General features: G+C 36.1%; 1 protein-coding gene across 2 annotated transcripts in view; it reads right to left on the bottom strand.

Annotated features, from left to right (window-relative positions):
* Positions 1-419: 419 nt before the first annotated feature.
* Positions 420-26,405, bottom strand: part of KIF20B (kinesin family member 20B) — a 43,495-nt gene continuing 17,509 nt past the window's right edge. Inside the window, exons 16-33 of one of the 2 annotated variants that reach the window (XM_055804155.1) lie at positions 25,454-25,655; positions 24,811-24,872; positions 24,505-24,624; positions 22,775-22,937; positions 17,803-19,012; positions 16,321-16,459; positions 15,125-15,247; positions 14,592-14,652; positions 13,831-13,956; positions 13,430-13,566; positions 12,299-12,454; positions 11,102-11,278; positions 10,358-10,522; positions 6,602-6,805; positions 4,526-4,603; positions 3,613-3,751; positions 1,928-2,070; positions 420-623 (exon numbers count right to left, since the gene is read on the bottom strand). In XM_055804155.1, coding sequence (XP_055660130.1) covers positions 549-623; positions 1,928-2,070; positions 3,613-3,751; positions 4,526-4,603; positions 6,602-6,805; positions 10,358-10,522; positions 11,102-11,278; positions 12,299-12,454; positions 13,430-13,566; positions 13,831-13,956; positions 14,592-14,652; positions 15,125-15,247; positions 16,321-16,459; positions 17,803-19,012; positions 22,775-22,937; positions 24,505-24,624; positions 24,811-24,872; positions 25,454-25,655 — 3,480 coding nt within the window. In that variant the 3' untranslated portion in view covers positions 420-548. Of the gene's footprint in view, positions 624-1,927; positions 2,071-3,612; positions 3,752-4,525; positions 4,604-6,601; positions 6,806-10,357; positions 10,523-11,101; positions 11,279-12,298; positions 12,455-13,429; positions 13,567-13,830; positions 13,957-14,591; positions 14,653-15,124; positions 15,248-16,320; positions 16,460-17,802; positions 19,013-22,774; positions 22,938-24,504; positions 24,625-24,810; positions 24,873-25,453; positions 25,722-26,405 lie in introns of both variants that reach the window. The other variant, XM_027788847.2, reaches the window with a different exon arrangement.

Raw genomic sequence — 26,405 nt, 5'->3', positions numbered from 1 at the left:
AATAAAATATGAAATGTCTACCTGAGAGTGGGTCACTTCTAATAGCAGATTATAATTATTTATGGATATTATAATCCTGAAAGAACATGATGCTTATAAATTACTTTAGAAGAGTAAATAGAAAACAGGTAAAATCACACAAGTGATGAAAAACATATTCCTCCACAGAGTGCCAACACCTTAATTTTGTCCCTTCGCAGAACCTCTTTTTGGATCCTTTTAAAGAATTTAAGGCTATATAGGTTTTTGATGTGTATTATTTTTTTTTTTCCTTCCTACTCAAAGTTATGGTAGGTATACTGGCCACCTGAAAAAAGCAACTTAAACCATTCCACACAGAATTAGTTCTTACTGCACAATGGGTAAACTGTGAACACTTCCAAAGACATTTAAGAAAAAAAAATAAATTCAGACACAAGTTTTCTTGAACAGCATTTCAGGTTTAATGAAGTCAGAACTGGAAACCATCAGAACAATTTATACAACTACATACAGACTTTGGATGGCAATGTGCCCTAACTAGGAAATATAAACAGTTTTTTTCAAGATTATTTAGCTGTTCTTGATCTTAGCCGTCGCTTGATGATTAGATGATCACTTTCCTTTTTTTCTTCTACAAAGATCTAAAAAAGCCAATATATTGAGTTACTCAATATTTCTTTAGAGACAAATGACATGCAATTCTAGATCCACAAAACCAACATGTTTCTTCCCAGAAGCTGTTTCCAGAATGAAATTTGCCTATTGCCTTTTAGTGTGAGGTCTCCAGGATGGTCAGATGATTTTAGTGCATCATAATAAGCGACAAATACTGGGAACATATAAAATTCCGGTTTTGCTGAAACTAACACCAAAATCCCAAGAAATACGTGATGTGAGAGCAGGTCTCACTTCTGATCTCTAACACTCATTTCGTGAAACAATAGGTGTTCAGAAAACATTTTTAGCTTTAACTCCTTTAGCTTTCTCTGACATCGCCAGGATTCAGCCTTTCACTTTTCCTTTCATTTCCATTTTAGCTGCGTTTGCTCTGTATTTCTGTCATTTTCCTCAACCTCCTATGAGCAGCTTTTTGGTTTCTGCTGCTCCCATTAATACAATTTACAGAAAAATCAAATATCTCAGTATGGGCAAACGCTCTCCATAGCAAAGGGAAGAAAGGATTGAACAGAAAGAAGAATACATTTTCAAGAGAGCAAGAGTATGCTCAGCACTATAGTTACGGTCAAAACTTTAAAGTTGGATTTCAGAAACAAAACATCGAGCCATGGCCTATACGACTCTTTACAGGCTGGCTTAGACAGGGCAACATAATTTAAGCACACCTAGAAGGCTATCTAAACGGTGCTTGGAAAAGCATGGATGCATCCACATCTTAAAGTAGCTGCAATGTTAGCTGGTCATAAATGGAATTGGAAATTACCTTAGGTGCTCACTTGCCCTGTGAAGTTAATTGTACATACAGACCTTTAACTTCAGTGTTTCGATCACGCTATTCAAAAACTGTGGATCCCTTAACAGTCTCTATTTATATTCTTTCTTTATGCTACACTTAAATGAACACCAGCTATTGGAAAAACAAATTAAGAAACTGCTGTAGTACAAGTAAGCCTCCACATACCACGATTAAGATATTTATGAATCCAAATTTAGAGATATCTCTGTGATTGCTGTACCACCTATACAGTAAGTCAGTAGCCAAACACAGAGAAGATAGGTGAGAAAACAGAAAAAATGAAGTAAAACAGCAGGAAGACAAGACCAAAAGGCATGGTTAAGTAGAATCAAGAAACAAGTCAGTACTTTCAAACCTCTTCTGCAACATGATTAGACCTTCAGGTTTGTTCTGTCGCCTACATAGTTTATTTTAAGCCAAGATTACAGAAATAGATTACAGTGGACAGAACAGTAACCTGTAATCACTTACCGGAGAACCAGAGATATCAAGAGGGCAGGAAATGTCAGTTGAATACAGCTTTCTCTTAACTCGTTTTGGCTTGAGCTCCTTTTCTTTGACACTTTCTGGTTCTGCAGACTTGGGAGAGCTTATTGTAGCTATCAGCTGCTTTGCTAGAAGAAAAATTTTACTGTAAATCAATGTGTTACTGGTTTTGTGAGCCTCAAAATTAATGAAAAATTAAAGAAAGCTGTTCCATTTTTGTACTTTTTTAATAAAGATGCAGCCTGAAGTTTAAATATAAAAAAAGTCAGAAGTTGTATTTGACTACCACAGTTTTCTACAGCTTCAGATGCAAAAGCTTAAAGGACACATTTCAATAGCACATTAAAAATCAATTAGGATTCAGACTTCACTGGAAGTTAAACACTTCAACAGTATTTGAACAACAGGCTTAACTGCTTTGTGCTGACAGAAGCACAAGAGTAGAGCCAGTTTCTCTAGGTATTTGTATAGTATTATCAAGCTAGTACTAGCTCTATAAAGAAATGAATGTATGCATATTATGAGCTAGAAGGAAGGAAGAAATCCCAAACAATACTAAGTTATGTGAAAGAGGAAAAAATAGAGGACATGGTAACAAAAGGTTACAAACTAGAACTCATTTGCTCAAATTAACTATTTTCAGGGTGAAACTGAGTAGTCTGAATTTGGCTTCTATTGATATTGATATGTTGTCCTCATAGAGCCAATCTGACAAACCTGGGAAATTTAAAAACGTCACTATCATCTTCTAGACTATCTTACAGCAGATAAGCAAGATGTGCTCTGTAGCACATCAAGTTTTAAAGTTGGTACAAAGATCTTAATTTTAACTGTCCACAGTGAAAAGCGACTGACCTTGTTTTAACTAACCAAATAACAGCATTTTTTAGAATTTATCACTGGTGATTCCTTGTGCCCTCTGCTAATTTAATTTTTTTTTTAAACCACATTAACTCAGAGATCATGTCTTACTGTAGGAAATAATAAAAATATATTCTTCAGTGCAACCTCCTAGCAGTTAATCTTCCCAAGGCTATGCTTAAACTTAATGAAATCCATTAATTGCTTCATAGTCAGTTTATTGAAGTCTTCCAAATATTTTCATGAGACACCAGCTTTCAGATTCTGTATAACTAATCTTCACCTCCCACATATATACATCAAAAAGCACTAATACAGTTTCCACAGAAACCAAGTGGGGCAGGGGAGGGGAAGAGGGATTACTTATAGAACAAGGTAAGATTTGGAGTTTGGATTCAGCTCTTGATTTTTCTTAGAGCAGTAGGGCAAGTTTCTGAAATTGTCTTTAACTGTTGGGCTGTAAGCAAGAACAAAAATAACTCAGACATTTTGAGCTTAAAGTTATCATTGCTTTTATAATAAATTTATATGCACATATTCCACACTGTGTCCTTTCACTCCATTTGGTTTACCTTTCACACTGAACCTAAACTTTAGAATGTGTGGTCCTTGCAATCAAGACAGCCTTTTACTACTCTGCAAGATTCAATATAGCAGGCCTCAGTTCAGCCTCCATTATTTCAAATGAAATAACAACTTAACAAAGCAGACATGTCCTTTAATAACATATACATTAATAGATTACATTAGAAAAAGGCCATTCTACAGTGCCCAGAGAACATGGAATAAGCCTTATATTCTGTACAAACCTTTAGAGTGAATAATAGTAGGAGAACTTTGGAAAAAATCTCCAATTTTTTGTAGTGTTCCATCTTTCTTTTTGGCTGAATTTTTACTTGAAGTGGATTCTTGCTTTAAGTCTTTTCTAAACGACTGTGTAGTAGACATCTGCACAGAAATACAATATCATAATTTAAGTTGAAAACTGAATTGTCAATTTCAATTGACAGCTGAAAATCAAACTTCAGGTTTAATTCCATTTTAGTTGACTTCAGTGTTATTTTCAAGCTGACATTTTGAGCTTTGCTTCTGACCCCTCAGTCCATTATACTAATGATACTACCACAGCAAGTAGACTACACCATTTTATAGCCAGAAGAAAAAAAATTGACAAAGTTTCATAGAATATATTTAAAGGTGTCAGTAATACAGGAAACAAATAGTTTCTTTAAAAAAGAAAAAAGTAGATTCAAAGTTGTAGAGTATTTTGTTTACATCAAGAAAAGCTCGTCTAATCAAACAGGAGGAAACTGATGGGGAAATAAATCTACTACCTACCCAGCTTACTATTAAGGCCTAAAAATCATCTTTTCATAAGTCATGCCTATAGACAACACGAACCTCAGTTTTACTTCAAAGGCATTGCCTTTAACATCAACTATACTAACAGTATGTTCAAACTAGTCTTCACAGCTTTTCAATATGCAACATCGTTCCCTTTGAATCATTGCACACTGCAGCTACTACACATTCTTGGCAAATAGACTTACTCTCTTCGGTTGACTAATAGAGTTTAGTAGGAAGACAACATCAGTGTTTAAGAATCCTTATCTATATACTTGATTAAAATAAGATACTGCTACATAAAAATGTTTGCTCCTTTCACAAGTTCACCTTTACAGAAAAGGTCAAATTAACTTCAAAAACATAACAAAACCGCACCATTTTCTTATTGCTTGTAGAAGGTGAATTAGTCATAGCAGATTTTTCATTTTTCTTGTTCTCATTTTTCACAAAATCCTAAGAAAATAAACATGACAGATTTAAACTAGGATTCTTGCAGAAAGGACAATAAGTATTTATATTACAGAAGGAAAAACAATTACAGTTGTTTAAATGCAACAACTAACAGTGGGAAGGCATTGGCTAATACTGAAGAGGTAACTATTGAAATGTGAATTAAATGCAAAACAAACTTGTAGAAAGGAACTAGAAATACCTGTAGTCAAACCATTCTGACACATACTATTCTTCTCTCCATAATTTTCTATACTTTTGGCTTTAACAGATTTGACAAGCAAACACAGAAATCAAAATTAACTTAATTCTAAATGTAAATTCTGATTTATGTTGACAACTACAAAAAGCGGTTGGAGCACAGTACCATTTTAAGCTGTCAATAAAAGACTTCTTCTGTCTTGTGAAGGGGTGCCAAGAGATTTCAGATAACTGATAGCCATACCGACCGCTAAGTGTCAGAAAAAAAGAGGTTTTTGTTCCTTGTTTATTTAGAAGGGAGTCTCTGCAGAAGATTTGATTTTGTTTGTTTCTAAAAAAAAAAGGCAAGCATTGTTTTGGCTTTGGAGGTTTTTTTAGTGTTTTTGTTTTGGTTTTTTTTTAATAAATTTGAGATGAGCAGTATATGGTTATTTTTTGCACCACAGGTTTCCCCTCAATCTTTACTTTTACCACTGAAAATGGGATTTTCAGTTTTAGGAAATTAAAAAAATAACTTGTGTCTTCAGTAGCCTTGTGACAGTTAAAGTTACTGATTCGTTTTACAATCTATTTCTGTTTGGCACATTAACATGAAAATAATATTTAAGAATAACATTCAGGTGAATAAAACTGCAATAAGATAGTTTTAAATTTAGTTCCATGTTATTTAAAGTTACTTAGCTAAATATCATTCCATAAGGGTATGAACACAGATGACTACACTATGAAAGGATTTAAATGAATTAGTAAAACCGTCTTCTCTAAAAACATGGATAACTACATTAGATGAAATATATTTATCTGTAGATAAGGTTTGGTACTTTCAATGCGGTTCAGAAGGGTGAACCTTACACCTACTTTTCCAGCAGCCTGAGGGAATACTACTCAAAGGAAATCAGTTCAACACAAGTTTCAATCAATTTTGGACCTTATTCCAGAGTGAAGTGTTGATTTCCAGATTAATAAGCTTGCACAGTTTTTAATAGTTACTTTTGCAATCCAGGTTTAACAAAATGAGTTTACTGAAGTACTGTTGAACACTATTTCTCTTAACTCTTTTACTAAGAGATTAAAAAAACATATTACTTGGGAACACTTGAGTGAGAAATGTTAGAAAAGAATCAGATACTTAACTCTCCAGCTGAGACAAGTTCACTCACTGAAAGAAATCACTTACCACCTAGCCAAATCATCCACAGGTCACCTCCCTCATACTCATCTGTCAGCTTCAAAAGTGTTTAGAAGTCTAGAGAGTCATAAGCCCCACAAGTAGGATTACAAGATTTAAGTATCACCAAAATGTGGTCTTAGGGTTTCATAGTCTTTGTGTCTTAGAGACAGCTGTGTTGGTGCTAACGCTGATAAAAGCCAGAGGAAAGGGATATGCAGTTCAGGTAGAAGCAATGAAGATTTTTAGCACCTTGAACTGCTGTGGAGCCCTAGTCTCGCATATAAACACCACAGCACATTAAGGCAGCTGGAGCATATTACCTAACACAATTAAATCAAAGAGGAATTAAATTAAAGAGGAATTAAGGTCTACAGAAAACAGGGAAGTTCTGGTGTAATCAGGGGCAAAAGGCCAGAGTCTGGATAAATTAAGGTCTATGACTGACTTCAACACAGGCCAGAGATCCACCGCTGGGGGGCCATGCAGAGTGGGGAGGTTTAAATATACCCTAGACACATCCTTAGGATGTCAACTCAGAATCGGAAGATAAGGACAGGTTTTTAACAAATGAGCAGGGTAATACATTGAAGAACTGCACAACATATTTTGTCAGTTAGTCTAGGTCATACCTTATCCATCTCTTCGCTCTTCCTTTTCTTTCTTGGCCTCAGCATTTTAACTGTAACTGGTAAGGTGCTGCCCTGGTGCTTCACCTCCATCTTGTTGGGTTGCAGAGGTGTGAACTGGATTTCCATCTCTGGTTTCGGGAACCGACTGGTTTTTCCATCTTCTGTGGACACTTCAGAAGAGTCAAGGACAACTTCTGAATGGTCCTACGAGCATATGGAAATTTTAAGAAAACAAGTTTTAAAATAGCTATCAGCTAAGTACTATAATACTTATCCATCCCCAGGGTATCGCAATGCAAGCATTCCATTTTCCAGCTGCTAGTTTTCAGAACACTCCAAAGTCAAGAAATCTATTTCAACTACAGTAGAGTTTAACTCTTATTTTCTAATACTTTTTTGTCACATTTTAGAAAGTTAGACATGTCTATCTATGATCACAGTACTTAAAGTTTTCCTTGCTGAACTTAGCCTGATACTTTGTTTCCAAGTCATCTTCCTCAAGGGCAGTCAGTCACAGTTTTCACAGCTAACAGTAGTAGAATTGACATGATTTTCTTCATCTTAACTCTGCTGCTCCTTAGGAACTAGGCAGTAACAGCAGCTTTTGAGAGAAAAGCATAATCTTTCTCTAGCTTATCTTTAGGGAGCACTCTCTTCCCCTTCTACACTAAAGAAGTTAACTGTGTAAGTAACAGGGTCCAACAGACAAGCTACAAGCCAAATGCAACCTATGAGACACTTCATCACTATCTGTTCTTTGGAAGAGCAGCAGGCATTCAGGCAGCACATTTGCCCACACGCTGAATGAAGACTTTGCGTTGCACCTCCTTACAGCCAAACTGCAAGAACTGCACAGTGAGGGTGGGATGGCAAGCTCAGTTTGCACAGCTGTTCTTCACCAGCAGCATTTCACCTTCCAGCCAAACCTGTCCTCCTTCCCAAAACCATCAAGACAGAGCTGTGGTCTCCTCCGCTCCTGCATCTCCATGGCAGCAGTTCAGCTGCTGGCTAGTGCACAAAAATCAATTCAGTAGCTGTTTGAATGAAACATGGCAGATAGGCTGCTGGGACTGGTAGTGATAAGAAATGGCAGATGGCTGCTGCTGCTGCTGCTGCTAGTAGGGTCCCAAGCAAACTAGGTGCTGTTGCTTCTTACACTGGTTCACCCTGAAGGGTACCTCCCTCTTTTCAAAAACGAAAATAATCAAAGCTTATGGAAAGCCAAAAAGTAGTCACCTTCTTCAACCGGCTCTGCTGGGACTCTGAGTGGGAATATCAGCACCACTGTATTCCCAGGAATGGAGCTGGTCAATAGAAATATTTTTTCTTTATAACTGCTACTTCATGAGAGTTTGCAATCAAAGTTACATAGGAATGGTTAGTGTCATTAGCTAACAAAGCTACACAAAGGAATCCTATAGCAATCCTACATTTGGGAGAAAGCAAATCCAATTTGCCCTGCTGTTACTCCTCCATTTAAAAGGTGGGTTTGGTTTTGGTTTTTCTTCCCCCTCAGGGAAGGATCAGCCACTTCATAAGCATCCATAAGAGGTAAGTTTTCAAGAGCACACAGTTGAAGTCAGATACAATTATTCACATGGTTATGTTATACAGCTTTTATTTCTACCAAAGGCACTAAATCAGGTGATTTGATCATCAAGGCATTTGCAGAATAAAACTTTAGAATTCTTCAGGCAACATTTTCTTCCATATTCTTGATTTAGCAAAATTCATACAATTGCATAGAATTTTCAAATTTAAAGTTTTCTATCAACTTTACTTAATGAGAAGGCACTGCTAGGACATCAAGATAATGAATAATTCTCTTTAATTCCCTCATATCTTACTGGAATACTTTCTCCAGCTATAGGATTAGTCTTGCTTTGTTTTTCCATAAACTGTAAATATTTAGAACGAGTAAAGATTATGCTAGACCATAAACCTCACAATATTTTGAGTTTTCAAAAGTTACAGTATAAAAAGCTCAAGTGCAGAAACCTAATGAACTCCTGGGCTAGAAGGCAAAACAGGTTTAAGTCAGTAACACCTATTCATGACATGATCATAAGATGTGCTCTGCTGGGTCTCACCAACAGTCCACCTGGTTCAATATCCTGCCTCCAAGAGTGGCAAAGGGAGATGCTATCTGGGGATAACACATGTGATCCCAGCCACCCTGTCAACTGCTCCCTCCATACACTCCCAGCACTCTCAGCTGTTGCATTGGACGTGTCAGAGGGCAAAACCTCTACTTAATCCTCAGAGTATCCATTTACAAATATATTTACCGATTTTTACTACAAATTTTTCTAACCCCTGCTGAAAGTACCCATCTCCATCACCTCCAGATCACTAGCTGCTTCATATAGGAATATGTTATTTTAACTGTTTTAAAGTTATCTCTTAATAGCTTCATCAAGTGCTTCCAAGTTCTTGCAAGATTTTAGAAAGACAGTACTGCCTTCTGTTTACCTGCCACAACCATGATTTTCTAAGCCTCAGCTCCATAACCCTCTAGTGGCTTAACCTCTCCCAATCGATGCCACCTTCTTGGCCTCTCCTCACAAGGCAGGCAATACACATCACCTTGATCACTTCAGTTTTTCTTTATTTCCACTATGTGGTTCCTGAGAACTTTCCCCCAAAACTTTACCCCATTCACTTCAATACCAACATAACAGTTTCTTACATGATAATCCTGTTAGCAGCCTCTCCTTATTAATATCATCAAGTATTGTTACTATCGGCTTGAGGTAAATACTCCACCAACTATTAACAACAATTCTTCTCTATAACTGATTTCATAGCAAAAAACTAATTTTATCGTGCTCTCTTAGCTGCTATGAACAAAGCTGTATAAAAAGCAGTAACCTTTCTGAGAGCTATTCTGCCCTCCCTCATATATCACAAGCTTTATCGATACAGCACTAGCTAAACTGATGAAGTAGAAAGAAACAAGCCGGAAAGTCTTATTTGGCAGTAGACAGGAAAGAGATTAAAAGATGCATTTTGGCATTCAGTCCAGTTCTGCAGGAAGAGGAGAACGAAGTCATCTAGCAGCTGGGGAGGGACTACTAGGAAACCCATGTTCAGCCCTGCGTGTCATTATTTAGCAACAGAGCCACACAGCATTAATTCAGTTTAGCAGGAGGCCTACCTCATTAAATACTGTTCATATAGCACACAAAGGTTCAGTCAGAATCAGGAGCCTCAGTACAGTTGCAAGCCTTTTAATTTTAGTTTGGAAAATATGCAAAGTTGATCTTTTCTTTGCGTAAGCTTCGAATATTGTTTTGTTTTGAAGTGGGATGCAAGATACTGTTCTTGTGATGTCCAGTATGGGCTGGCAGCTGTAGTTAGAGGCATCCCTACTACCATACTATAGGTGATGATACGAAAGTTGTTTGAGCAGAAATCCTGTTAACACTGACGTAACACTACTAACTTTATGTCTTCAAATCTCTAGAACCTGGATTAGTTAACTAGTTTTTCTTTCAGGTATAGAAGTTCTAGAATACCACCTCTCTATACACTGTATTAACTAATGTACCTTTTTTCTGAGAGCAAGAGCAAAAGAGGGAGAGAAAGAATGAACAAGAACTCACAACTGGAGATACAGTTCAAGTACTAAGAACTATGAAAACTAATTGGGAGGTTCCCAGTATTGCTGAAATATATACTGAGAAAATAACAAAATGAGGAGGTTATAACAACGTATCATTAATACATACTGCCTATAAATATGAACAAACATACCTCTTTGTTTACAGACTGATCTATTTTATCTTGTTCTTCTTCAGGTAAAGGTACTTCTGCCAAAGACTGAACGCTTTTATGGTTAATGTGCTTTTTCAGCTCCTTTATAATGTCATCTTTCTCAGCCAGCTGTTTTCTTAGCTCTTCTACATCAGTTTCCTTATCCTAATAAACATAGCAAAAATTGCCACAGATTACAAGATTAGCAAAATAAATTAATATATACACAAGCATCATTACAATTACTTGGTAGCATCAGTTATAGAATTGCAGGCTAAAGCAATCAGCTATCCCAACAGAAAGCTAATAGTTTCATGTATGAGTGGCCACTATTTAAAGTGAAGACAAGTCATATAACAGCCTGGGAAGATGTAATGCAGTTTTATTTTACTCTACATATGTAAAGTTATAACAAGTTCACCTCCCACCTCGGTGCTGTGGAAAAGGCAGCAAATGTGATAGTTGTTTCAGATTTCCAGTCCAACTTTGCAATACAAGTATCAAATAGACTGGAGTGTTTATTCGGACCACTAAGTATTTTGAAGCTTCAGTTAGTTACAAAGTTCAGCTTCAAACATACATAAATAAACCTTTTTTGTTTTTAAATTAGCTGCAAATGGTTTCAATATAACAGTGTTTAAGAAATAAAAAATAGAGCAAAAATGCAAAAAGAAGTATAGTGTTTTGCAGAATTAATGGATTAAAAAAAAAATTACACAGGAACAAGAAAGAGATACAGATGACCTTTCCTGAATCCTTTAGTGTAGCCTGCTTCAGTTCTGCTATTTCTTTATCTTTTTGTGTGTTGTCAGAAGCCAAAGTTTTGAGTTGTACTTCTAAAGCTTCTACTAATTTATCTCTGTCTTCACGCCACTTTTGAAGATTGCTGTCCTTTTCTACCAGCTGTGCAGCAAGTCTTTCCTAAATGAGGAAAAGATGGGTTAGAATTGAACATCACTTCTACACACTATCTGAACTACTGTAAGAGTTTGGTTTTGCATAGTTAGTACTATTTTATGGCCTTAGTAAACTTGAGAGCCTGTGTAGATCTTAAACCTCACATAGAGCTAGTTTCACTACAAATATGCAAAAGCAAACCATGCTTGAATTAGAAAATCTGTATCTATAGTTATAGTCTTTATGAAAATATTTTTTGGTAAGAATAATCATTCCTGTTTGCTTGCTCTGTGATTTTATTACTAACAAGTCTCAGATAGTCACAGACAAAGTAAAAGCAGTCCCAAGCTCCTAACACCCTCCTGTACTGATTGTAGGTCCAGAAAGTCATGACAAACAAGTTCTAGACTCAAATATAGGTTTAGATTTTACAGATTCATATACTACTTTCATATACTTAAGAAATTACAACCTTGATGCAATCCAGTGAACAGGCAAGTTATCTACCTCGTTATTAACTATCAGTCACTCTACTCTGAAAGCAATATGGGAGCAAAACCACTACCAATTTTGACCAAGTATTTTTACTCTGTATCTGGAAAGAAGCTATTTTTTTTTGTCAACTTCTTGCTTTTTCCTTTTCCTTCTAAAGCCTTATAGCTTAAGCAACAAATCTTGTTGTTCAAAATATGTTTTCTTAGCTTCATTAAGTAGCAATTCATTTAAGTGTAGGTTACTTACTGGTGGTTTACACACACTGTGAAGTCTAAAGGCTTCATAGAGCAGTGGTGGTGGTGATAGAATTGAAAGGAACAGGCACATTAACTTCCATTATGTACTAAGCTTTTTCATTTTTTGACCCTTCTATTCTTCCCTTTTCATATTGAGAAGATCTCATTTGAGCTTTGCCACATGATAAAGTGAGGGGACTTTGACAAAGGCCAGCTTCCCTCAGGCACCCATGCTGTTAACACTTGACATGAGACTTGCTCTGTACTAAAAGACTTACACTAGAGGACTCAGCAAAGGCCTCCAGGCACTTACAATTTCTGCTTGTTGTTTTACATAACGTTCTCTATCCTCTGCAAATTTTCTCATTTCTCTGTTGCGATGCCTCTCAACTTCTTTTAGTTGACTTATGAGCCCCATTTTTTCCTCCAGCCACTTCTTTCTATCATTCTGATACTTTGCTTCATTTTCCTATTTTAATGAAACCAGAAATAAAAACAGAGATTAAGCAAAGACTCAGACAAAATCTTAAAATCTTACCATCAAATGGATTCATCTCAGAAAAATAACAGAAATAGCATAGATTTACTCCAGCATACTCCCAAGTGCAAGTGTTACATTCTCATTTGTTCTTCTCTATTGGAAAAAATTAACAACTTTCAGCACTTCTTATTCAGCCTGGCACGTTTTCATGGAACAAATTTTCTTCTAAAATGCTCTGGGTAAGTTACAAACACTGTAAAAGTCACTCTAAGAGTAACAGTAAAGACAGCCTTTTAACTTAAAAATTGCCAATCTTTATGTCGCCTTACAGGTAGAAAACTTATATCTGCTTCAAGAATGAAGGGGAAAGAATGCAGTATAGTTTGAATGATGGGTATAGACAGTGTGTACCTAAGGACATCACTTCACAGCAACTTTGCCTCCTTTTCTATCACAATCAAACCTCTTGTCAGACACTCTCCCACATAAAACAGAAGGCATCTTAAAAACTGCTTGGAAAAAAAGTCTACTTTCTAATCCAAGGAGAATTAAGAGGCAAGTTCTCAACCTAGCAGGAAAGGCTTACAAGTCATACAGCAAGCACAAGACCTTGAAAGAATCTGCTTTAGTTGCCCACGCAACTGACAGGAAAGAGGCTCAAAATGGCTATCAGGAATTGGGCTGGTTAAGACAATTCTAAGAGGAGCCCACCTACAGAAGCACTGTCCGCGGTACCCAGATGTAGGAAAAGGGCCTCAGTGATGCCATCCAGTACAAAGATACTGCCGCCACACTTCGCTGCACTGGTGCACTGCAGCTTTTAGACGGGGTTTCCTTTCCTACTGTTAACAACTTGCCATATCATGCTGCAGCTCTTTAAAGTTAGCACCACAAGAAAATTTAGACTCCTAAATGAAAGTTATGGCTTTGAAACTAAGAATGAATTATGTCACCATATTTTACCTTCAGTTCTTTTTGCAGCTTTATTAATTCCTCATTTTCAGTTATGTTTTTATCCTCATTTTTGCTCATCTTTTGCTGCCAGTCACTACTGCTCTGGTTATTCAGCTCTCCATATTTCTGCTTCCATGCTTCCAGTTCTGGTCAGTACACAAAATGAAGTTACATAGAATAGAGTTACAAATGCGTATTTGACCACATTCACATCCTCCTACTAAAGTTACATGGATTTATCAGCTATGACCACAAAGGGACAGAAGCCTTTAATGTTAGAAGTTTGTGATGTACTACATGAAACTAATGCCTAAATACCAGTCAACCAATAAAAACAGAAACGTAAAGCAGACATCGCAATACATCCAAAACAATTTTGCCTCCCTGCTCCCTTTTCATGGAGAAATTACCCAAAACTAATCTGTTGGTCTCTTCTAATTTGGTCTCAAGCACTTGATCTTGTTCAGTCTGAGTCAGTTCTTGTTCTTCTAATGTAATCCGCATATCTTCAATTATTTTTTCCTTTGCACGCAGATCTGAGGATTTGAAAATAAATTTACAGTTGAGCACCCTCCAAGTTCCCACCATTCTCTCTCAAAGTGCCTTCAGTACAAATCATTTCCCCATTCCCTGAAATCAAAAGCTCTATTAAAATGAAATAGAATATCTCTACTCAACTATCCATATCCAAAATTGTTGACTGATTTTCTTCAGCCTGATTTAGGTGAGCATTTCGGTGTTAACGTCAGTCAGATTATGACTTGTATTGTATAAAAACGAAACATTTTGCAGTTAAACAATGATTATCAAACCTGCAGAAACTGTTATGGTGCTAGTTCATGTTTCAGTGTTTGGTTTTGTTAGAATGACCAACAGAAGTGGCAAATAAATACCAACATTTAATAAGTTTACACTAATACAGCAAATCCACACCTCCTCTGAGGCTTATGTTTGTTTTTCTGAGACTGTTTCATTGCTTTCAAATATACTTGCTAGTAACAACTCACAAAAATTAGTTCCAGACTGTAACATTTGATGTCCAAGTTGGAGTTTCTCAGTATTTTAAAATACAAATCTATAAAGCTCTCCAAATTAGTTAACAGTATAACAACTCATTATGTTGCCATTTCACACCAAAAAAACAGAACAGTAATGTTTTTTTTTTCCTGACCTTTGCATGCTTTCTCATACTGCTTGGATATTTCTTCCAACTTCTCATTATTCAATTGCTCCTAAATATCACATTGAAAAGCAAATTAAAGAAAGCATGTTTAAAGAAACAAACATACATGCTAGAAATGAGCAGCTTTTCATTTTGAGCTTTACTAAGTAACAAATGAAGTATTTAAGACAAACAGTCCAGAATAAGTAAGTTTTTCATATAGTATAAAGGAGCATTCAAGCTGATTAAGAAAAATGTTTAAGAGGAAGACATGACTACTAATATATCTAAGTGTTGCTAATCAGAATATCAGCAGGTATTAAGTATGTATTTACTGGGCAGATTATTTAAAATGATTTGACGATGTCATGCAGTGAAAAGTTTTTAAACATCTTTCGTTCATCCATTAAAACTAGTTTCAGCTGGCTACTCTTGTTTTTACCCAATTTCTGTAAGCTTTCTCCTGTTGCTTGGAAAACTTGCCTCATGAATGGATTAATGAAAAAAATTAAGAGCAAGTAAAATTTAAAAACCTAGAATACCTTTTTAAGTTGTAGGATTGTGCGCTGTTTGATCTCTAATTCTTCACTAAATTGGTTTTTAATTCTCTGAAGTTCATTAACTTTGTTCCTCAGGGATTTCTCCTCAGATCGCATTGTACATACCTGTAACAATTCACAAAGACAGCAAGCAAAGCCAACATTTAGCCTTTTACAATCTCCGTAAGCTAACAAAATACTTTTGAGTCAAATTTTGGCAAGCACCTTAGCTGAATTTCAGGGACTGGAGATGCACTATACTGTATATCCTTCCTAGGTAAGGATTTTCACCATATAATTATTACATTTAGCAGGGGGATAAAAACCAAACCACCACCAAACCAAAAAACCCACTAGGAAATAGCCTAATTAAGCTGCAGTGTCAGTTGTCCTTTTTAAAAACAAAACCGAAATCAAACAAACAAACAAAAAAAGAAACATACAAAAGAATGTTTTCTGACATGTGATCCCATCTGCTCCTTGCTGCTTCTCAAAGATAGGATTATACACTGAATGTTGACTAGGAAAAGGTCCTCAAATGCTAGGCTCCTAGGTAAGACACTAATACTTTAAGGTGTAACTTTCAAGCCCAAACTCTTGCGGTAGTTTTTTGGGTTTTAAAGTCTTGTTGAGATCCCATGAGGTTCTAAGAAATCCTACTGCTTGATAACTAAATGCTAGCAACTAACTAGTAAAAATTATCCCATTTTTTCATTTCTTCTTCTCAACCTTAATAGAAAACATAGCTAAGATTTTAAAGCCTCTAAAAGTTAGTACTTTTCTGATTAACCCATCTTTTCCTCCTAGAGATCAGTACTTTCTACAAGTCTGAAATCTGAGGCCTTGTAGTCAGCACAAATAATGTAAGGCTACTGTTATTATAAATATTATAAAGTCCTTCTCCATAACCAGATTAGCCATAGTTTTCAAACCTTTTTCAAGTGTGTTAATAAGTTTTACACCCCACCCCACCCAATATTTCTACCAATCCATGTTTTGACATCTGATCTTATCTTTAGCTTACAGCTTCAATGGCAACGTAACTTAAGATTCACTGTAACTCTAAATGTATCACTCCAAATAGCTTTATTATGAATCACTTTTAATATTGGTAGCTTGAGATTTGTGAAAAACAGGCTTTAGTAACACAACTCCAAGCATAAATTTGCAGAAGAAATATTTGGACTATGGTTACCAACCTCTGTTTCTACTTGCTGAATTTGTTTCTTGGCATCATAAAATTTCTCTTTCATATCTGTATATTCTTCCTCTTTCATCTGCAAATCTTTTTTCAAACTTTGTACAAGGGCAGAGCTCTCAGAAAGTTCTTTATGTAACCTTGTGTTAGAAATTAAGAGACATAAATAACATTAGTGTTACGCATCTCAAAGAAGTAGCTTTTACACATTAATTCAGGCTCTCTGACTGCTCTTTTTATTCATTAATAGCATCTCAGATCTGTCAGACCAATGACAAACTTCATAATTTTACTTTTGGATATCAGCTTCTTATTATATGATCCTGAAGTTACAAACCACTTAAATTTACTTCTCAACACTGCAGGTTTTTTTAATTTTTTTAAGCACAGTAGAGCAACCATTTTTATCATTACATATCCTTATAAAGTAACAAAAGGAACAAGATTAATATCAAGTAAGTTTAAATTTGATACCTTCATTCCAGACCTTGTATGTATCAAAGTAAATAATAATCAAAAGAAAATGGAAAATCAGTAACACTGCAACAAGTGCTGCTGTTACAAGTGCTACTAAGTAATTAAAAAGTTTGATGGGTTTATTTTAAAATGGTTACGTTTATTTAAAACTTTTACAGTAACACATCTTGGATTTTTACTTTAACTAAAAAAAAATATTTTTTAGATTCTGTAGCTAACACCACAAAACACAGCCTCACAAAAGGAAAACCATTCAAAACTTCACAAGCAGAGTCAGGGATCTCCAGACCTTCATGCTAAAACATAGTTTAGAATATATGCAGGTACACACAGATATGGCACTGAAGAAACCCTAGTCAGGAGAAGGGTTACACAGTGTCTTAAAGCTATTTTTACATGATTGCAATTTCCTTACCATATAGTAAATATAATCCCTCAGACACATTTAATTTCTTAAAGTTCTAAAAAGTAGAGGGGGCTCAGAAAGGTTCTGCCTTCTTACAGCCATTATTCCTTCAAGTTCTTACAGCATACTGATTTCACCTGGAACAGCTATTAACAACAGCTGTTTACTCCCCAGGCTTTTTTTTTTTCTTTCTTCTTTTCCCTTTTACTTTCAGTTCTTTCCAAAGAAAACTTTGCCTGCTTTTATACGTTACAGGATATAACATTAAACAAATTGTAATTTCTTCCAGATAGGGTATGCAACATAAACCTCTTAGAAACCTCAAATAATTATTCATTTCCTTGCATGCTCCTGTTTCCCCCTTCAATAATTCCACATTATTTACATCTGTATTTTTGAGGGCATATACGAACAGGCAAAGAAAACAAAGCCAGCAGAATAAGCAATATAACACTCAACCAGTGTGTTAAAACTCCTTAAAGAAACAGTTTTGTTGATAAACATGCAAATACGTTATGTCAAAATAAGCTGATGTTCACAGAAGGTAGTTTTAACTTGAGTCTATTCTCAAAGGGCAATGAGTTCTCATTATTTACTTACAATTCTATAGATCGTATTTGCTCATCCTCATTTTTGTCTTTTTCCTGAAGACAGTGTTTCATGTTTTCCAAGCTGTTCATCAACTGCACAACTTCCTCCTTCAGACTTGCCTCTCGGTCATTTAATTCTTTCAGTTTTTCATCTGAACTGGCACATTTCTCTTGCAGAGCTACTGCATTACTTTCCAGATTTAAAATAATAGAGTCTTTTTCTTTAAGTACCTCTTTTAACTTTGTTACACTGTCATCTTTAGCTCTAAAATCCTCCAAGAGGCATTCAAGCTCTCTTATTTTTCCCTTGTAGCTGGTAACTTCCTCCTCAAACTGTGCAATTATTCTGTGATCTTCTGCAGCCAGTTTTTCAAAATCTTCGGTTTTCTTCTGGATTTGCTCTTGTAACTGATTCACAAGATCTTTTTCCTTTATGGACTGATGATCCTGATTTTCAATCTCATTTAGTTTTCTTTTTAGTTGATTATTATAATTCTTAGTATCATCAAGTTCCTTCTTTAAGTCTTCAACTTGTTGAAGTAGTTCTTGAATCCGCTGACTTTTTTGTGAAGAAGCCTTTATAATATTTTTGCATTCTTCCCAAATGCTTTCAACACTGTAGTGAAAGGAGCTCTCCCATCTCAGATCTGCTGTAGAAGCAGTTTGGGACTGCATGCATACAGGACTCATTTGAGCTCTCTCTGGTTCATCCTTTTGAGAGTCTAAGGAATCTTTTAAATTAACTAAATCAACATCCATAGCGTAAGACTCTAAGTGACATTTATACAACTCATCTACTTTGGACTGCATTGTTTTAATTTGTAACACTTTATCAATTATTTTTTTTTTGGCACCTTCTACCTCATTATTCAGCTGAAAAATCTTTTCTTCTTGTTCTCTATTTATAGTTTTCTGTTTGTCCAATTCAGAAGCAATCTCCTGATAGTCAGCTCGACACTGGCGAAGTTCTTCACTTAAGCCAGAAGCCCTTTCTTCAGAAGCGGAGAGCTTGAGATGCAAATTTGCTATCTGCCCACTGAACTCTTCTTTTTTATTTTTTTCTTTTCTGCATTGTTCTTGAAGTACAGCTAGCTGACCTTCCAAGGTTTCAGTTCTTTCCTTCAGTGCTAGTATTTCTGCATAGTTCTCAGAAGTATTTTTCACGTATTTATTTCTCTTTTGCTCTAGAGAGTCCTCTTCCCAACTCTCCTTCGTATCTCCTAAAAAAACCAAACCAGAGATACCATACAGCTCAGGTTGATTAAAATCAATGGTACAAATCCCTAGCAACACCAAACAGCAATTACTATATTGAAAACAGTCACCATCTGAAAGCCACACCCTCATATCACACAGCATTTTGGATTCTTGAAGTAGTTAAAGCGCTCTGAATGGTTTAACATACAATAGGTGCCTCTTAGGCTTCTAGACATAGTTTGCCCCAAGAGGTATTCAGAAGCTCTGAAGAATACTTTGCCACGGCCTTATTGCAGCCTTCTACTTTGCACCACTAGTAGAAAAGTCTAGCTAGTTTTACTAACACGTAGCAATACCTATGAGCTAGATAACATTCACAGCTATATCTAGTTTCCACCTTCACCAAGTCAACAATCCCTTTAATACAGCCAGCAGTCACTCATCCTATATTTAGAAAAACAATGGTAACATATACTTCTCTTTCACATTCATTATCCCCTTAAAAAAAAAGCTAAAAATCCAGCACAGTTTTTCCCTTCATAAAAAGCTAAAAATGCAGCACAGTTTTTCCCTTTGTGTTCAAGTCCTTCCTCTCCTTTTTTCCATTGGTTTCTCAACTAGATATAAGGATAACTATTTATGCCCACGCTTAATGAATTACATGTAATGTTCTCCCAGAAATACATGCAACATTCCAACACAAACCCAAATTTCCGTAAATATATTGTTAGCTTAAAACTGTTTTTTCCCCAAAGTAATAATCGATTCTAACTTGTCACATGCATTTCACCATCTTCAAAATTGACTCTAGCTGTATTTTACACAAATGTGTTTGAATCCAACTGTGTCCATTTAGTAACATGCATGCTATGTTTTAGTCTTAAAATCAAGCCTGTCTCAAAGGATTAGGTCATCACAACTACATAGTCTAGGGAGATCCTATGGATTCTCGCAAGTACTGTAAAATAGAGTTTGGCAGTCATCTCACTTTGGGAGCATTAAGCACATAGATACACATGTACTGCATGGAAACATCCTGAACAGATCCAACAAGTTTTATAGAGTCACTAACAAAAAGTCACACAGAAACATTAGCAGTAGCATTTTCCGTCTCAGTTCAGGTTTTGTTTTTTTGATTATTTTCTACAGTGATCAGATTACACAGGACATTTTTTTTCTTCCTGCTTTTCTTTACCTTTTCTTTTCTGTTCTAAATAAACACATCAAGTGCTCTGGCTAGGTCAGACACAACAGCAGCTTTACTTTGGCTTGTAAAACCATGCTCCTAAATCCTACAAGATTAAAATTTTTGGATTGGGAGATTGTTTTCTCTGATAGCCCAGTTGTGTAGTCCCAAGAAAACACATCAGACAAAATACTACATTCTTCATACTGGACACAAATTTTTTACATACTTCACTAAAAGGGAGAGGTGCTGAGGTGTCTGAAGACATATTTTGTGGTTTAAGTTGGCAAGATGAAAAAAGTATCAGACCTTAGTCCAACACCTATAGTGAGAAGGGTATGATCATTCACAAAGGGATTGAGATTTGATCTAGTAGGGACATTGACAATCATGCAGCACAGTTGGATAAACATTAGTGCAAGAAGATACATGATATTCAATCCAGAAAATTTTCATGCAGGAAGCACTAAGGAAGAAAGAGACTCACTCCAAAACATGGGAGGCAAGTCCTAGAGAAAAGTACAAAAATCCTGAACTTCCAGACAAGATAACCTATTTTCTCCCAAAATAAACTTTGGTCATAGGCCACTGGCATATCTAGATTCCACAAGAAAACCATCATAATGCAGCTGTGCTCATTGTTTTATTGTGCCAAGCACGTTTAAAGAGAATGACTAAATTTAAGTATATACATTATTAAGTGTCATTGTTATGGAGCATCTAGCAACTCAATTTTTCAATCAGATGCCTTGTATTCTCAACATCTGAAAATAAACAGATTTAACATGACTGAATAGCCTGTTCCCAAAAAAATCTCAGTGCTGACATTAGCATGGATAGTTATCCACTGTAATTTCTTGTTTGAGAGGAGCTATCACCTTTCTATTTTTTGTTTGTTTAAATAAGCTTCAGTCATAAGATTATGACTAACCTACCACTATCTATCTAGTATATCAAGAAGTCTACATCAGCTTCATTTCCCACCCCCTTCCTGTAATGTTTATATAGATGGCACCATCAAATGGTCATGCTAGGACCCAATATTCATCCCAACCAAAGATGGTAAAGACAGATCAGAGATATGTCTGGTACAGATACAGAGGCTTCTCTTACGAGACACTTTAAGTCATACTTATTTGAACAAGTTGTACAAACACCAGAAATTCCTTACTGGAGTAAACAGCATCAGTTGAACTAGCCCAATATTTTACCTTCTTTTGCTACTGCTGGTAGACTCAGCCATTTCCTACGGACCTTTCCTGACAGGACAATTGGGTACGTTGGAGGAATTCGAGACTATACATCCCTGCTTAAACCTTTCAGTATCTATGTATGAACCTGTTGGTGGTTAAGCTTGTCTGCCTTTCCCACCTTCTAGGGTAGCAAATATTAGAAGTTTAGTATCCACTGCATGAAGTGCTTTGTTCCAGAAAATTAAGCTAAGCTTCTACTAGATACAAGGTTCCCTTTTTCTTTCACTGTAGAATGTGATGAATGACAGTCCAGCATTCAGTTTATTCACCATCTGTATCCTCAGTTTTCTGATCATGTGAATTTGGCAAGTCTCCTTTTAGCATGTTTATCCCTCTTTATCAAGATAGGTATTTTCTGCTTCTTATATTTCTCCTCTTCTATCCCATCCTCACCCAAACAATGCCTGAAAGGTTTTCTTACTAGCACCTATTCTGCAGGAGGAAGGCAACAAAATAAGGGACACAAAGGGAAGACCTTACATTCTCCTTTTGCATATGCTTCCCATAGTTCTGTGGGAAACAAGCCCAGCTCTGCCCCAAAGTCAAATTACAGGCAGGCAGATCTTACAAATAGCATTTTGCACAAGTCAGTCCCTATACTAATAGACTTACATGACATAGATAACAGAAGTAGTGACGTCCTTGTAAGTTTCACCCTTATCCTTGAAGGTTTTCAACCACAGCTAGTTTATTCCTCTCATTCTAAAAAGACTGGCAAGCTCACAAGTAAAAAAAGGAAAGCAAAAAGACTGGAAGTGCAAACGTGAGAGCTGCATAAAATATGCCATCTATGGACTTAATTTTACTTCAGTTCAAGTAGAAAGCTGTTCTCCTTTGCCAGTGCTGTCACCTTGACCAGAGCTGGCATGTTCACAGCATGCATACGGAATGAAACATCAAATTTCACAGCACATACCGATTGTTCAGTCACACAGTAAGTCATGGACATGTTTGATACTTGCTTAGACAATTTTAAAGAGCTTGAGCAGGAGATGCTATTTCACCCCCCAAGTCCAGCAACAGCAAGTTTTGCACAAAACAACTGTTAAGAAATTGCTTAAGAATGACAGCTGAGTCTGCAAGTACATTAACAGATAAGAAAAAGCAGCAAAATGCAACTTTAGAAAACTAACTTTTATTTTAAGCATTTAGCAGTGAACAGTATCACACCTTCTGCAAAACAGATGATATATATACACATAACAGTTACTTTAATTTACAGTTTAACATAGCAGATTTTTTCCTCACAATGTAGTGTTTACGCTTCACAACTTTTTGCTTCTGTTCTGGAATAGCAATCACAGTTTTTTGGGAGACCCCCTGTTGAGTGATGGTAGAAATTGTACCTTTCTTTGTAGGAGGCTCTTCTACAGCAGGCTTATTTTCAAAGCAACGTTTTCTTCCCACTTCCAATACAGTTTCCTCACTATCCTCAAGCTGGTCATTTTCAATCACTTCGTCAGGGTTCTCTTCTGACAATTTTCTTTTAATGGTAGTTACAGTGTTGTCCTGTGTTAAAATAAGATCAATCACTTTGAAGTTTTACAAAGTGAGGACTTACAAGGCTTAGTAATCTTTTATACACAAATATTTTTTTATCCTATCCAAAACTATCCAGGTGACAAGTACAGGGGTTGTCAGAGCAACAAGTCAGTTACATATCAGTTACTTAAACCAAAAGCAGGTACACCTCTCAGGTACAAATAAGCACAATCCTTTGCACTATACAGAAACCAGAGCAAGAGACTAGGAAACTACAAAATGCAAGACTTGCATGTAAGATGAGTTTGTTTACCACCCAAAACCAATTTCCAGTGTTCGAAAGAGTTGATGAAATTCCCCATTTATTCAAAGGACAAATGATCAGCTCTGCAAGCTTGTCACTTTATCATAGTTTTAACTGCCTTCAAAGCCAGAAATCATTTTTGTCATGACAGATCTGACGCAACTTTAAAGTCTAATCAGTTCTGTCATACATACTTTAAACTACATATTCGACTAAGAACAATTTTTTTAACTTGCCAGATGACAAGTGGCAAGCCATGCGGGTTGCCAAGGACCTATTACTCATGTTTAATTACTTTATTAAAAAAACATCCATAGAACAGACTTGAGGTTTGTGGTCATGTTTTAAGTTTCATGCCACAGTCTCGTAGAAACACTGGACAGAGTTGGAGACTTGCTCTTTGAAGGAGTAGTAACAGGAAGCAGTCATCAGAACTCTTATCACTTTTGGAGCATTGATACTATTGGAACGTGAAGTCACTGTGCAGCATGGAGAGGGAGTAGAAGATTAAGTATGGTCAAAGCCTGAAGTTTGTAGTGGAAGAGAGAAATCAGCGTGCTGACTAAGTTTCACTTAAAATGTTCTTAGAACTACTTCAGGTTACTGGCCATCAGAATCAAAAAAGACCAACCAAAACTAACTGCATGTTTTATTTTTTTTTAATCTGAATACAATTAGCCAAGCTCGTCTTCTGGCATTCAGCAGCCAGTAGTAGACTAGCCAGCTACAAGTTTTATTAATCACATCAAAAGCAGACATACCCTGGCCATCCACTTAGTTCAAACTCTGCTCAGTATATGAATATTATTGCTTTTCCTTTGAAGGTGTGCGTGCATAGTGGTGGTGGCGGGTGGAACACATTGATTTTTGTTGCCAATTTGCACAATCACTGTCCTTCTCACATTATTAACTTCTAACTTCAGCAAAAGGTCAAACTTAATTGAGGTAAAATCTCTTCCATCCAGGCAAAAATAGAGGAGGTAGTGACATAATCCCTCTATTCCTGCTGCTCAAGTCCTCCCAGTTTGAAGGGAGGTTTTCTTTCTTTAGAGCAGCTCTTCAGTCTCATCTACAGTCCTCCAATAACCCCAGATCACTGCTTCCAAAAATCCTATTTTTCAGATTCTCCTCCATTTTACTGTCACTTTAGTTTCAATGACAACTCAACTGCTACCATTTCAAGCAATCAGCAACAATATAGAAAAGAACTGTTTTCCCAAATAGTTAAGCTCATTACAAGCATGGATTTAGATTTTTTATACGAATACAATTGAGATGTCCAAGACTTACATAGTCTTTTACAGTTTCTTCTAAATGGGATATCAAATCTTGTAATCTCTTAATAACGTCATCTTTTTGTTCCACAATATCCATTAGTTCTTGAATCCTTTTATTCTGTGTATTCATTTTCTTGGAAAAGAAAGTAGTTGTCAGTGTTAAATTGTTGAACAATACCACACATTTAGAAGCAAGATCAGTTAAGCTAAGCTTGATATAAAAAAAAAAGCTAGAAGCATACTACAGTAATATTTTAAACTACTGGAATTTTGTACTAAAACAAATAATTTTGCAGAAGTTTTTCCTTGAGAAAGTTACCTCAGTTGCTTCTTTAAGCTGCTCAGCAGACTCACCCAATTTAGCCATCTGCATTTCAAAGTCTGTAACAGGAAAAGAAGCCTGCATCAAATAGGCAGTCATTGCATAGTTTACTTAGTAATCCATTGTTCCAGATCTTCAGTAGTTTTTGCATAGATTCATTTATTGACATTGTTGACAATTTACAAGTGGGTTAGGGTTTTATTGAACAGAAGAATTGGGCCTTGCAGCTCCTATAAAATATAGATCCTGTCAAGTGACTTCTGAAATCATAATATGAGGCATTGCTACTTTTCCCTCTATGAATATTCCACAGGATATCTGAAAACGCTGCACCAGCAAAATGTGAAACGCAGGGATTACAAATTGATTCTTGGTTTCATGGTCATTAAGTTTGACATTTTACCCCTCAACTCAAAAGTCCGCAATTGACAGTTTAAAGTTTTGTCTTAAAAATGAAATAACCAAGGCCCACAGAATTGCTCAACCTGAACACATACAACAATTTGTTACCACTTCTATACATATGGTTTGGTTCCAAAACCCTGATCAACTGGATTATCATTTCTATTCTAGTCAGCCATTTCTTTTTTCTTTTTTTTTTTTCCCTCCTCCTTTCACATCAGACTCCCACTCAGCTCACCTTTGGTTTTCTTTGCCAGCTCTTCTTCAGTTTTTATTAGTTCATTCGTTTTCTTTGTCAGCTCTTCTTTGGTCTTGGTCAGTTCAGTGGTAAGTTTTCCCAGCTGTTCTTCAAGCCAGCCTATAGCTTCCTGTGGATCCCCTAGCGACACAAGGTACTTGTGTGCTTCTTCTGCCTGCTTTCTGAGATCAGTGACATCATTCTGCAGAGAATCAATAATACCCTCAAAACCAATGTGGGTGCCTGACCTTATGCCATATTCTTCATCCTGAAAGACAATTTACATCCATTTAGAAATTGCAAATAATTACACAACAGCCATTATTTCTATGGAAAATTTGAAAAACCTTTATGAACGGAAACATAGAAGTACAGTTAATTCTGGCTTCAAAACCATTTTGTGAATTCACATGCGTTTTAATTGCCAGTTGCTGTCTACCTTAACACAAGCCTCCTGTATCAAGTAATAGCTACTTTATTTTTTATAACATTTAATGACCCACTGTCACATTTCTTTTTCTATCACCACAAAAGCATCCCCTCCACATGCCATATAAATGGTACTTGCATTTTTTTTTTTACTCAATGAAAATAATCAACGAACACAGCAAGTGAACACTTTTAGAAGGAATACATCTGAAATTTTCATTTATCAGTAAAAGTCTGTGAGGTCAAATAAGTTTGTGGCATCCTATCAGATTAAGTTGTACTTAAAACATTGACTTTATAGCTTTCCTCTTTTTTAAAAACAAAGTGTTCAAAACTCACAACAGCTGGCCTCAAGTTAAGAGCCTTGTTATGGCTTAGTTGTAGATATAATTCTCATTGCTTCAGTTGTAGCTACAATAGCCTCAAGGGAAAGTCTCTGGGACCACACCAGTGCAGTCCATATATGGAGCCCAAGAAGTCAGCTTCAGATACCTTTTAAAAGGCATTTAATGCAATAGATTGT

Source organism: Falco peregrinus, chromosome 1 (assembly GCF_023634155.1).
Source record: "Falco peregrinus isolate bFalPer1 chromosome 1, bFalPer1.pri, whole genome shotgun sequence".
NCBI classification, from domain to species: domain Eukaryota; kingdom Metazoa; phylum Chordata; class Aves; order Falconiformes; family Falconidae; genus Falco; species Falco peregrinus.
The sequence above is the reverse complement of the archived record's forward strand: the minus strand, read 5'-3'. Positions and strand labels throughout refer to the sequence as shown.